At 40.9% G+C, this 13,920-nt stretch overlaps 1 protein-coding gene across 1 annotated transcript; it reads left to right on the top strand.

The window, feature by feature from the left end:
* Positions 1 to 565: 565 nt before the first annotated feature.
* lhx5 (LIM homeobox 5) lies at positions 566 to 13,450 on the top strand. The gene is made up of 5 exons (XM_085464324.1): positions 566 to 1,310; positions 3,143 to 3,366; positions 4,322 to 4,599; positions 7,386 to 7,551; positions 12,976 to 13,450. Exons 1-5 carry the CDS (start codon positions 1,138 to 1,140, stop codon positions 13,323 to 13,325), a joined length of 1,191 nt encoding a protein of 396 aa, XP_085320450.1. The 5' UTR covers positions 566 to 1,137; the 3' UTR covers positions 13,326 to 13,450.
* The last annotated feature ends 470 nt before the right edge of the window (positions 13,451 to 13,920 follow it).

The raw sequence follows: 13,920 nt of genomic DNA, 5'->3' as shown, positions 1-13,920 counted from the left end.
AAATTCACACCTAATTTCATTCAAATGAGGCCCCATTATGCTTAAAACAGTCTCACCCAACACGAATTAGCGCATCGCATGTTTGCTTAACTGCAACTAACAAAACGAGGCTGTTGGTAAATATTGAAATTCCCTTCGATTGGTGGCCACTCTGTTAAAGCGCCGGGTGACCACGCTCTCCCTATTGATGAGCTCCTGCTAATCCATCGCATTTCCCTGCAAATAGCTTTCTGCATGAGAAAAGGCCCGCGTCCCCCCTCCTCCTCCTGTCTTCGCCCAGCACAGCCTTGTTCGGCTACTCCCTCTCCCAACAAGCTACTTCTAGTCCGATTCATTTCAGAGGCGTGCCCGTTGTACCTATGCACTGACATTTTCACGTTCATCGCCAGTAAAATGTTCTGACGTTCATAGTCTAACCTGCAACTGATGCATTCCCTTCTAAAGCCAGTGCCGTCTCCGTGACCCACCGTGAAACTTCCTCATGCCTGTTGGCCTCTATCAGCGCCACTACAAACACCCTGCATCCACGGCCTAGGTGTTTTCTGCTCAGGGTCCGCTCGGAGGCTACAGCTATGAACGTGTAACCATAACAACTGCGCTCTGATTGGCTCTTCTGGCACGGGAATTAACAAGGGCGTCATCCAATCTCAGCGCAGGAAGCGCGTCGCGCTGGCAAAACCTCGTGATAACCAAGGCACAGGGACGTGCAAGTGGCGACGTGAGGTGAGCCTGAAGGAAATTACTGGACCCCAAACAAAGCGTGAGCAAAAGGGATAAATTATTTAGAAGTAAACACGTTTAAAAAATGATGTTTTAACATTGAATTGGCGAGAAAACATGTCTGGTTTGGCCATTACGCAGTCCATCAGCTGGCGCAGCTGAATTTTTTCTCCCCTCTTCTCCTCTGGATTTGTGGATTGTGACAAGTAGCAGGACAGCGACCAAACAGGACCAGGACTACAGCAGTTCTCGGGGATTGTCACTCCGCTGCCTTTGAACGACAGGTCCCTCCAGTTTTCGCCTGACAGCACACCTCTCTGAGCCAAGACGTTGTTCCGCGTAAACTCGGAGTGCCCAAGTCCGAGCAGCGCAGTCCGCGTGGGTAGGTCGGCACTCGGCGTCCTGCAGGCCGGCGATATGATGGTCCAGTGTGCCGGGTGCGAACGGCCCATCTTGGACCGGTTCCTCCTCAACGTGCTGGACAGAGCCTGGCACGCCAAGTGCGTCCAGTGCTGTGAGTGCAACTGCAACCTCACCGAGAAGTGCTTCTCCAGAGACGGAAAGCTCTATTGCAAAATTGACTTTTTCAGGTAACTGAATTTGGAATCAAGAGGTCTTCAAAAAAAAAAAAGAGAGGGAGAGAGAGAGAAAGAAAGAAATCACGCTTTGATTCAAGCATTCGTCAACACCTTTACAATAAGGGAAATTATTTTGGGGTTAAAGATTGATAAAAAAAAAAAATAGAAGAACAGGATGAAGAAAAATACAAATTAAAGCCTGGCACATAAAGTCGAGCTCGGTGCGCTGGACTCAGGTCATAGGCCACGTTAACCCGTACTTGGATTTTTTTTTTATGGTTAAAGGAATTTAAGATAAATCTAAAAGTATACATTTTCCCTTATTTGTTAATAATATCCGTAATTTTTAAAATGCATGATTTTTACCTATCTCTGTGTGGTGACATTTTTAGGAAATGATATGAACCGTGTAGCGTCAAAAGGGGCCTCTATTATAAAAGAATGGACATATAAATATATTGATTCTGTATCCTCGTGTATTCTGTGCTTATTTTTTTTTCTTTTCTTTAAAAAAAATCTATTTCCAGCTCCAGACAACACTTTTATTTCAAACACCCATTAGGCTATTAACCGGTTCACAATTTCCAAAAAGTGTTCCAGGTAATTGAGTGATAAGTGAAGCCCTTGTTTGTCACTCTCTTAGCATCATTTTCATTTGTATGTGTCAGTTATTTTCTCCCAAATTGTCTAATGACATGTAAGACACATCAGCCTTTGTTGGGACAGGGCTATTATTGGCCTCGCGCAGCCTTGGCCGTCATATTACCACAGGTCCCATCAAGCGGTGGATTTAAATGGCCAGCCATTAGCTAGGCGAAACAGTAATCACCCTAATGTGTCCATTTGTTGTGTAAGTAGAGTTGTGCCCTTTCGCTGGGGGAGGCTTGGTCACGCATGTGAAAAGCGGATAGTGATGCGATACCATTGTAAGTGAATGGAAAGGCAAGCACAGTGTTAAAACAATGCTCCACAACAAGGGTGCCTGCAGTCACCCAAAGGCTTAACCAGCCCCCGACAGGCGGACTTAAAATCCAGCTACAGCAGGCCCAAAGTGAGCCTTAAGCATCTGTTCAAACTCTTTCCATCAGTAAAGACATCTGGGCAGGCGAGAAATACTGTAAGCGTCACTCAGTCAAATGTGCTTTATCGCACTTCTTTTGAGAGTAATTAAAAAGAGAGAAAGGGGAAAAAACGGACTCACCCCGGCAAATGAGGAGGGGGAATTTTAGTGAATTTATTTTTGGGCTATTTGTGTATCAAATCGATGAGTCTTCCCACCCAGTGCTATTTAAGCGCGGGTGAATATGGATTAAGAGAAGATTTGCACGCTAAGATGCTCCTACTCTGCCTAATCCTATAATATATCCACGAGTACAATGTGTTGATTGTCACTAATACGTTTTGCGTGGGGTTATTGTCAGAGCACCTCAATCAAAATTAGGAAGGTTTTTTTTTTTTTTTTAAAAAAAAACCTTTCTCTAAAGTCTTTTTCTAAATGATTTTAATGGCTATGTTATCAACACTCTCATAGAGAGAGGTGCTCTGGTTGAGTAATTACCTGTTACGTTTTATTTACTAAAAACGTTACAGTGGATTATTATTATTATTATTATTATTATTATTATTATTATTATTATGTGTTAGTGACATTTATATCACTTGCTAAACTAAAGGCGTTAAACCTGTTTATTCCTTCTAAATTAATATTATTTTAATACCAGCTTCTTTTTAGTATTAATGATTATATGATGGATGTGGGTAATTTCTAACAGACCCCTTTACGCGCTGCCGTCATAAAAAAAAAAAAATCTCAATCTCACCTTCATTTTTCGTTTTCCGTGCAGGCGATTTGGCACTAAATGCGCTGGCTGTCTGCAGGGAATCTCGCCGAACGACTTGGTCCGCAAAGCTCGAAGCAAAGTGTTTCACCTAAACTGCTTCACCTGCATGGTGTGTAACAAACAGCTGTCCACGGGAGAAGAACTCTATGTGATAGACGAGAACAAGTTTGTGTGCAAAGATGATTATCTGAGCTCCGGGGCCATAAAGGAAGTCAACTTGAACTCAGGTAAGCGAAGCGACACCAGGCCTGCGCTGCGTTTTTGTCTCCCATTCAACAATAAGCAATGATAACAATAAGAGGGCTGCTGAGGGCGTTGTTTATTTTAATAACCGTGGAACCGATTTAAAAAGAAAGAAAGAAAGAAAGAAAGAAAGAAAGAAAGAAAGAAATCGGATGAATAAATTGGCAATCAGCATTTTAATAGACAAAAGAAAAGCAGAAGTGGCGGCTTTAAATATAAGTTGATGCTGAGCTTTTGCAGCATTCCGCGGAGAGCATCTCACAGTAACCTTATGAGATGAATACTTTCAATATTTACCTCCAAAGAACAATAGCTTTCTGTTATTATACGTCAGGGTCCACTGGGGATGAGTCTGTTGGTCTGGCCGTGTGTGCTGCTCCTCATTCCACTCTATTTATCCTTATAAAAAGCTCAGGAGGGCAGCAACTCCACTCCACACCCTATTTACTAAAGGTGTCACGCGTCCCTTTTTCATAAACCCTTTGTTTTGATCTCCAATATAAATCTCTTCATTTGCTCGCAAATGTAATATGGCTGCATGCCCGTATGTCATCTTTTTTTGTGTGCGTAAATTGGAGATGTTAGCAACTGTGGATTTTTATTTTTATTTTTTGGTATTATTTTGCGCATTTGTTTTTTGCGTTTTGTTTGATACTTCAGATATTATTTAAGAAAAATAAATATACAAATAAAGAAAGAAGGGAAAACAGAAACTGGGAGACAAAAATTCACCGAGGGGCGTAAAAACGCATTTCATTTACCATTAGGTCAAGTTTCGGATGCGTAATAGTCAGCAACGCTTGTGTGCATCTCCAAGGCTGATTAAAACAGCCCCCCACCACCACCCACCGCACCCCGCCACCCCCCACCTTGACATTTCGGATCGTGACCTGACCTTCCTTCTTGTTTGTCCCCCCACCCATCCGCCCCGTCCCCCAGTGTCGTCGTGCACAGATAGGAGTTTATCGCCGGATCTGCAGGACCCAATACAGGACGACATAAAAGAGACGGACAATTCAACGTCCTCAGATAAGGAAACGAACAATATTGAGAACGAGGAGCAGAACTCTGGGGCCAAAAGGCGGGGGCCCCGGACCACCATCAAGGCCAAGCAGCTGGAAACGTTAAAGGCTGCTTTTGTTGCCACGCCGAAACCGACCCGGCACATTCGAGAACAGCTGGCACAGGAAACAGGGCTGAACATGCGCGTCATCCAGGTAAGATCAGCTGTGTTGTTTGTGGATCGCTGGAACTTTTTTTTTCTTCGATTCAGATGAGGGAGGGATCTGCGGCGACACGGACAGATTAGAGACAGATGACACATTATAAATCAAAGGAATTACTTTTTAATTTTACTGAAATGTGCAGACATTTAATTGAAAGCCTCATCATCTATTAGTGAAATGCCAAAACACGATGCGGACTATTAGATGAATATATGCCACATTTAAACGAACCCCACCACCTGCTGTATGTAAACTGTCTTCCTTGTTTGTTTATTTTGGCTTTATTTTTGTGTTGTGGAAGTATTTCATGAAATATATGGATTTGGTTGATTTTATTTTGTACTGTAGCATTTTTTTTCCTAGCTTGTAAAACCCCCCAAAAAACAGTCCAACATATGGAACTGCAGGCAGCATGGTGCCTAAAATGAGAGTTTCATGTTTGCATTAACAGTAGATTCACAATATGCAGAAAAGCATTGTTTTTAATGTTCACACTTACTTATTTTATTATTTATTTATGATTGACTTTTATAGAAATATGGTTACAACATTTGATACTTTTATTTAAACGCAAGTTGTTTTTTTTAAATTACTGCATTCAAAATCATAAATCACACTTTATTTTTTCTATAAAAAAGAGTCTCCTACTTGCTTGTAATTTCAGCATAAAAACATCAAAGCACACTTTGAACTTACACTAATACATTTTATTGATGCATGAGAAATACATTATTTGTAAAAGAATTTCCTTTTTTGGGGTGCAGACTGTGTTTGTTTCAGCAATAACATGTGATGCACAGCCATGAAATTAGTGAAAGGTTAGCTTTGTTTTTGCCAAAGGTAAGAGGAAACCCACATACAAACATGTTGTGCAATACAACACAAGCATACACTGTTTTTGGACCTCTCTGCCATCCTCAAAACACACACACAGACACACATGCAAGCACACATGCTTGATGCCTGGGTGCAGACTGTGTTAGGATGATTAGCACCATCTCTGCCAACTGTGATGTGGCTTTTTGTGCACTCACTGTAATTATCGCTGATTTCACAGATTTACATACCACCCTCCCCTTTCCCACCTCTCCGCTCTTACTCACTTACAGCCCGTGCCTCTCCACCGCTTCATCTATATCATAAACTGCAGCCAGCATGTGCGAGTGTGCAGCAACAGAGCTCAATCGCTCAATGAATCAATCAATCATTCAATGAACCAGCAAACCAGTCGATATATCAGTCAGTCAGTCTGGGCTGCGATAAGCCCCCCCCCCACCCCCCCACCTCCCCATTCCACCTCTGCACCCTCCGCCTGTGTGTGTTGCTCGGAGCCAAAATGGAGGCTGCGTTTCGTCATCTTCCTCCCTGTTCAGTGTGTGTTAAATACCATTGCTCTCAACGCAGGGAGCCCTGTGAGCCACGCTGCTTCTCCAGCATGCGTATGTAATCCCTAAGCAACGCTCTCTCAAGGGAAGCGAGAGCATTTCCATAAAAATGTACCCTACAGTTAGATGATTGTTCTCAATAAGCAGGTGTTGCGTTTGCCGCTGGAGCACAGAGTGCAGAGCCTAAGTAGTTTTAGGTGTATGTGTGGAAGGGGATATGTGTGTGTGTGTGTGTGTGTTTTTCTTTTTTTTTGTGAGTGTGTTTTTGTTAATCTGTAGCACAGTGGGATTCTCCCTCTGGCATAGCCTAGCTGGTGTGAACATAGATCATTATGCAGCAGTGAAGCAAAGGCGAAACGAGATGTGTTATGTGCTTATAATTCAAAGACATTCTTCCATATGATGCACCGTTTTGCAATTTTGAAACCCTCCTTTGTTTGTCTTTGAAAGACAGTTTATTTAATCTCAGTGGTTTAACTTCATATGGCTTTGTATTTGGGGCCGTTGATATTACTTTGCTATTCATCTGAAATTTGCAACAGGAAACTGCCATCATCACTGGAAAAATGGAGCAGAAATTGTTCCTTTCTTGTTATTATTCAGTCATCGCTGGCTTTCCTAATTTTTCATTTTGATCCTTTTGTGCTTTTTTGACATGAACTCTAACACTGTAGCACAAAACGCCTCCCGATTCATTATGTGCAAACAACGATTTGATTATACCTATGTAATTCTTGTGTCGCACTGCAGAATGTTCATATGAGATTGAGTTCTTTGACTTTTTCTGTTAATGGCATTTTTATGGGTTTTTATACTTTAAAAACCCATAGAACCCATCAAGTCATTTTTGAAGCTGAATTTCAAGCATTTACACCTCAATTAATACAAATGAAAACAGGCCACAGCTAATTGTGGTACAGTAAATACAGTTCAAAATGGGTGCAGAGGTGCCAGATAATTGGGAGGCAAGTACGTTGTGTCATTTCTGGGAAATAGTTTGCAGCTTCTGAATAAAAGCTCTTTAAAGGAATCAATTCATTTGAATTTAATTGTGAAATTTGAAAGTGGTGCAAACTTTGCAACATTGAGCATTAACAGTAAGAAAAACCCTTAAAACGATTAGTTGGTCCATATGTAATTGTTTTAGCTTTTCAATTGTGGTTCACAGATTTTTTGTTTTGTTTTGTTTTTGATCACACCCCAGTGTTACTCTCACATCGACATCATTTGTGCGTTTTTACAAGCCCTGCAAGGTTTACTACAGTTTGAGTGAATGGTGATTTGAAAAAGGATGACAATAAACTACAAATTTGTAAAAAAAAAAAAAAAAAAGAAAAAAAAGAAAGAAAAAAGATGAGATCGGCTGATAACTCAGACCCTGGTTTGTTTCAGGTCTGGTTCCAGAACAGAAGATCCAAAGAACGGAGAATGAAGCAGCTGAGTGCTCTGGGCGCCAGACGGCATGCCTTCTTCAGGGGCCCGAGGAGGATGAGGCCGCTGGGAGGCAGGCTGGAAGACCCAGACATCTTAGGACCTGGAGCCTACGGTTACTATGGAGGTAAGAAATGAACGCTGTGACAACAGATGCAGTGCTAGCACAAATTTAGTGCACACTTCTTGCTGTGTCTTTAAATACACTCAGATACCACACCTGCAGGTTCTTTACCTCTTGCAATATTAATGCGCAATATGGAGCAAGTGCAATAGCAAATATAATCTGTATCCCTGGTTTCACACTCAAAAAAAGGTGATATTGTGTAAGCAAACTGCAGTTCTGAGGAAAGCAGGTGCCTGGAGGATGTTTTTCACATTGCAAGTATATCACATAAATCTGCTATATATTAGAATACAGGTGGAGCCCCAGTGTACTTTATTGGATCATTTGCTTTCACATTACTTTCTTGAATCCACTCATCTTTTGTTCAGAGATGAAATGATCAGGACTTGAGTCTAAGTCTAATCTCGTGCACGCTGCACTCAGTTTGTGTGGTACACAATAACCAGCTAAGAAGCTTTTAACTGTTAACTGTTCCGAGCACAGCTCTGTAGTCTGGTTATCTCAGCGCGCCCAGAGGAATGTAAATAAAGTTTCAATCCTGTTGAACTGTCACATTTGTTACATAGCTAGGAGAGAAAATGCTAGATAGGAGCACATATGTTCCAGTGGGACACTTTGCAAACAAAGCTTGCAGCATGGGTGGCATGACTGAAGTGTGATTTTTTTATTTTTTTATTTTTTTATTTTGGCCTTTCAGAATGGTGAACTTCAAAAATGGCACCTGTAATGGCTCCACTATATTTGTGAGAATTGATTTCTGTGCCATTCAGCAATAGAAACACGTCTCCCTTCTTGTCTCTCTTAACTTTTATTCAGCATGAAGTTGCACCTAATAACCCTTTCCAAGATCACAACTTGTGAGTGTCATTAACTTTCTGAAAAGTAGCTAGCTTCCGTCTTAAAAACACAGCTGTGAGAGAAGAATACTTGTTCAAAGAAAGAAAGGGTGAGTTCGATAAGGATGTAAAAATGAATAGAAGATTTATTCATTTTAAAGAGAGATGCACTCATTTTAACCAAAGCCAGACACATACCTCCATACAGGAATATATTTAGCTATTGCTATATAAGATAAGCTAGACTTATTAGTGCACTAATATACTGACCATTCTAATGCAAATAACTACAACGAACAACACCCTGATGAAATATTTCTGCTGCCACAAGGGGAAAACAAGGCATGCATTTGCACTTATAGTCCAAAGGTTTCATAAAAAAAGGAGTTGGTTTGTTGCTGAAATAGATTCTCCAGTTGGTGTAGAGATTGTCAAAAAAACATTGCTTTTTAAAGGTCATAAAAAAATAAAGAGAAAAAAGACCCTTTGCTTCAAAAGAAAATAATCTCAAGACAAAAGAGCGAGATAACAACACAGCGCTAACGCAACAGCCGCCCCACACTGTACTGCAGGAATAAAGCCGATGCACCTGTCATGCATATCAGCAGTTTGTTTTTGATGGACAGTCTGTGAGCTGCTGTTTCCATACAGCACCTCCTGCACCTCTACCTGAAGGGCCCTGGCATTGAGGATACAATAAACCGGAGCCATCAAGGCTGCAACACAGGGAGTGGGAGGGGAAAAGAGAGGACAAAAAACCTCCATCCCTCGCTCTCATGTCTCTCGCTTTCTTTGCACTCTGCTTTTCACACCCTTTTGTCCCACGGCAGCGCAGGCCAGCCTGCTTGCCTTTATCTAAGCTCGCTGCCTCCTCGTGTTCCTCTGCTGCTGTTCAGAGCGAGCGATGCCTGTGTGTGTGGTATGATGCATCTGCATGTATGAGTGTAATTATAGTTTGCAGAGCTGACACTCCCCTCAGCACCTACCCTGGTCTCTCTCTCTCTCTTTCATCCGCACACACATGAACACACCACAAGACAAGCTTTTTGCTTATCCCCAAGGTCAGCTGAACTAGCAGGAGCCTGTTTGGGAAATCTAACAATTAGCTTGTTTGCAAAACCTTTGATTATACCTCCTGATAATTTATAACAAATAAATAAAACAAAATTACACACTACGACAAATAAATGCAGATTTTACAATTAGGCCGAATGTTTCTTGAGGTATAACCTGTTAGTTCTCGAGCCTCCCCGTTTCGACTGAAATAGCAGCGAGAAGAACATATGGTAGGAGTGGAGAAATGTTAGTGTAGCATCTGGGGCACGGGGATAAAACCTGTCATCGATCTCGGTTCACGGCGGTGCTGAAACCGAATAGATTTAATGCAACTCTGGGAGTTTGGAATGAGAAACAGGAGGCAGTTGAAGGTTTGTAGTAATTGTTGATTAGTAGATGCAAAGAGTGTATAAAGTAACAGGCTATTTGTTAAGCCAATCAATTCTTTCTAAACTGTTTTGGTCATTGCTTATGATGAACAACACACGAAATAGAAAATCACTTAATATTTAATCATTTTAAAAATCACCTTCCAGACTTTTTGCAGTGCAAGCACTGCCTGTGGCTACTTGTCATCTGAGTCCACTGTGCTGGCTGTAGTGGAAGAATAATTGCAGTGCCTGTTTGAAAGCATAGCTGTGTTGATTTAAGATCGATTCATTTTGTTTTTTCTAATAATAGGGGCACATATTCATATAATTTAAGTTTCTTGTATGTAAGGAACAGGTTAGCTTAAAGCTCAATATACAACCTTGGGAACAGCTATAGTCTGTCTTAGTTATTAGATTAAATCTTCCTGTCTGCAACATTAAATCTCAAAAAGTACAAATACAAACCCTTTTTCAGGTCGACTGCTGTATATAGGATATGAGCTCCCCTGAAAACACGATTTGCAACATTTTGGGTGGTCTCTAAAATACTGACAATATACTACTGTTGCGATTCTGCATGTAGAATTAAGCTATTATATTGCATGACTACGTGCAATCACAGTTTAATGTGAATTCTTATGGGTGGATTTGTTTCCTTCAGTCAGAGCTAGCATTTTCTTTTCCACTGTTTGTGCTGAGCTGGTCAAAAGAAGTCTTTGTGCTAAGCTAAGCTGAGTGGAACTGCCCTTTGGTGATTGCATTACATCTATGAGACAACCTCAAGAGTAGCATGGGCTGCCCTTAATAATAGCCTTGGCAAGACGAGTGTTCATCTTAAAGACCATAGTTGTTGCCAGTTTAAAACACTAAATGCACCATACACACTACATGCAAAGAAGTTACAGGGAGTTTGCAGGGTTGATTCAGTAAATGGTTGCCGGCTTCATATCTGCTACATTATTTGATATGTTTAAATTTAGTATAGGTTTCTCATTTGTAGCCGAGACCAGAAGGTCATATTTTGTGTTTCGACTGGCAGATTTCCAGGTACTCTGGATCAAAAGACCATCTTATAAGCGATGATAATCCCTTAGAAAGTTGTTTTAATTATGCAGTCAACAGGGATAGTCTTTGGGGATGTCACTGTTTATTTTTGACACTCAAAACTCTTCTTCTACTATGGGAACCAGAAACAAAATTGTGCTGTAGAAGTACGAGCGAGGAAACAAAGAGATGTCTGAAACCTCTAAGAGGCATAAGCATGCCAGTCAGTGTCATAGGTTAACCAGGAAATATTTATTTATCCAAGTATGCAATGAAGAACATCTTTGAAAGCAACAAAATCTGTTATTAATGTGTCAGTTGTTTGCTCTTTGTTCGCTTTGAAGTGAACGCCAGGAGAAGGTGCAGACATTTTCGGCAAGACGAACCACGACCTGGCTCAGAGTGTTATAGAGGAAGCATTTTAAACATGAAGGTTCTGCAACAGATATATTTTTAGCCATTCTGTATGATGCATCTAGTTTGCACTTTCTGCACTATAAGAGTAAATCTACTCTTATAGGTGTAACAACATGTTGCACAAAAATCTGTGCAATCAAAAGATTAATTCTATTGATGACAAAATATTTGGCTTTTTTTAATAATGTGACTAACGGTCCAAAAAGTCACAATGACCTGCTTTCATTTCATGATTATCACAGTAATGAAAAATTCACTTGTAACCATAAGCTAATCTATAACTTTGCTGTTTGTTGTATTTTATTTATTGGGAATTAATTAGCCTTCAAGTGGCTGAATAGGGTCATGACTGAAATCTTTCCCACCACATATTGTTGATCTATTTACAACTTGTTGTAGTTTATGTATAAAATATTTTTTAATAATATATTTTTTTCTGTTAATTATGGATTCCTGGCTAACAGAGCTAGAGTAGAAAGATTAACTACTGCAGAAGCATTAAGGCGAATACTCAATGCCCAAAGTGCTGATGGAGATGAATGGGTTAATGCTGTTAATTCATAAAAATGACTGAAACCCATAATTATTTACATTAGAAATTCTGAGAATGTCAAATAAATGAAAGAGTACAGGTATGCTGAATGACCTCACTCGGTCATTTTCATAATTAGGTAGTTTGGTTGCATGAGGGTTGAAGTCCAAAAGCAAATTCAAGGTTGTGGCGAGAGATTTGGGAAATAAATGTGTACAAAAACATACAGAATGAGCAGTTATACAGTTATTTATGATACTAATCTAATACAATATTAACATAACATTGATAATAAACCTTTAAATATCATGGTTGTCATCGGGGCTTAGCACACACACAGTGGGAACATGGCAAGATGGAGTCACGCTGACACGATGCTGAAAGCACGATGTAGTGGACAAAACAGTGGAGAGAGGTATAAATAAAAAGGAGAAATAGCATGAAAAAAAGATTTCTAACGACATTTTAATGCCATTCTCCTTTTCTAACTTTTAACATCTGAGCTGTTCTTGCTAATTTTGCTTTTTTATTTTTTACTTTTTCAAAATTGATTTTGTGTCGTGAAGTGTTGGTCAGATGAAATGAATAAAAAGATGTCAAACTGTGTGGGACATCTGGTGTTGACCTCTGACATTTCTTTTGGACTGGTTGAATAATAATAAAAATAGCCATCAAATAATTCTTTGCTGAGTGATCAACACTAAAGTAGAGAAACCACCCGTAGTTCAGCAAATAACCACAACCCAGTAATGTAGAAGCAAGCGACAGCGCTGGTGTTTGTCATCAGACCTGACAGAGAGAAGCAGCCGACAGGACATGGCAGGGCTGCAGGGAAGCTGGAATCTCATTTTGGAATTTCTCATCCAAATCCAGAAGTTTCTGTAGGGGAATCCATCGAGGTACACGCATGGCTGCGAGCTGAATGAGGGAGAGGGAGATGAATGCACTGTGTAAGAGGCGAGAGAACTGAGGTGGAGAGGTGTGGAGTTGTTTATACACTCAAATGAGGCTGTTGGAGACCGGTTGGTTGGGAATTGGACATGATCAATTTCACCACTTAGGTAGGGGTGGAGCCGTGTGTATAAATGTAGACTGCTTGGGGGAACTGTAAGTGTTTTATGTATCTGATAGAAAGTCTAACCACATGTGTTCTCTTCTTACACCACAGAATACCAAGGTGACTATTATGGACCAGGGAGCAACTACGACTTCTTTCCCCATGGCCCTCCATCATCACAGGCTCAATCTCCAGCTGACTCCCCCTACATCCTGGGCTCTGGTCCCGGAGCGATGGAGGGTTCAGGCCACCACCCGTCAGATGACCAAAGGTTCACGGACATGATCTCCCATGCGGAAACTCCCAGTCCAGAGCCGGGCTTACCAAACTCACTTCAGCCTGTCCCGGGGGAGGCATTCGGGGGTGGGCCCAGTCCTCCTTTCTCCTTGGCCAGTAATTCCAGTTACAGCGCTCCAATGTCCCACCAAGGCCAGGAGATGGGAGAAACCACCGCTTGGTAAAGGACAAAAACACAGGGACCATTGCCTAGGCTGAATGTCAGCCTAGTTAATTCAGGAGATGAATTAAAAAAACAAACAAAACAAACAAAAAAAAACCCATTGTGGGGTGAAAATTACAGCTCAGATTTTTATGGACTGATTTTCACAACTGATGAACTGATGGACAGAATCAAGAATGGGATAGCTTGTAGGAGAACGTAATATTTGCTGCCCAGTAGACACTCCAAAGCATATCCCTTCCTGGATTACTGGACTTGAAATATATATATTTAAAAAGAAAAAAAAATGCGATTCCACCCAGCAAAAATGCTTCTCGCCTTCCCCTTGACGTTAACGACGGTATCATCTAATAGGGAGAAATGCCAAAGGGGACATGTTTAGTTCTCTTAGTTTCTCACCACCTTCTTTAAGACATTGCTTCAAAGCAGTATTAGTTTCCATTCTGTTGCTCTTCAATGCCACTTCACGCTCAGCATAACAAAGGAGCCGGTTTTGATACATGCTTTAATGTTCATCTACAAACACGCCTGTTTCAATCGAGGCAGCTTATTTTAAACATTCGCCAACATGTCAAATCAAAAGCTGCCACTTGATA

This window comes from Copadichromis virginalis, linkage group LG7, assembly GCF_057382275.1.
Source record: "Copadichromis virginalis isolate Kocher_CV1m ecotype Utaka linkage group LG7, C_Virginalis_male_GT1.1, whole genome shotgun sequence".
NCBI lineage: Eukaryota > Metazoa > Chordata > Actinopteri > Cichliformes > Cichlidae > Copadichromis > Copadichromis virginalis.
Note: the sequence above shows the minus strand (reverse complement) of the source record. Positions and strands in the feature narration are given on the sequence as shown.

Coding starts and splice junctions, on each gene's coding strand:
- lhx5 (XM_085464324.1), top strand. CDS start 1,138: ATGATGGTCCAGTGTGCCGGGTGCGAACGGCCCATCTTGGACCGGTTC. Junction 1,311..3,142: donor TGCAAAATTGACTTTTTCAG/GTAACTGAATTT, acceptor TTTTCCGTGCAG/GCGATTTGGCACTAAATGCG. Junction 3,367..4,321: donor GGAAGTCAACTTGAACTCAG/GTAAGCGAAGCG, acceptor CCCGTCCCCCAG/TGTCGTCGTGCACAGATAGG.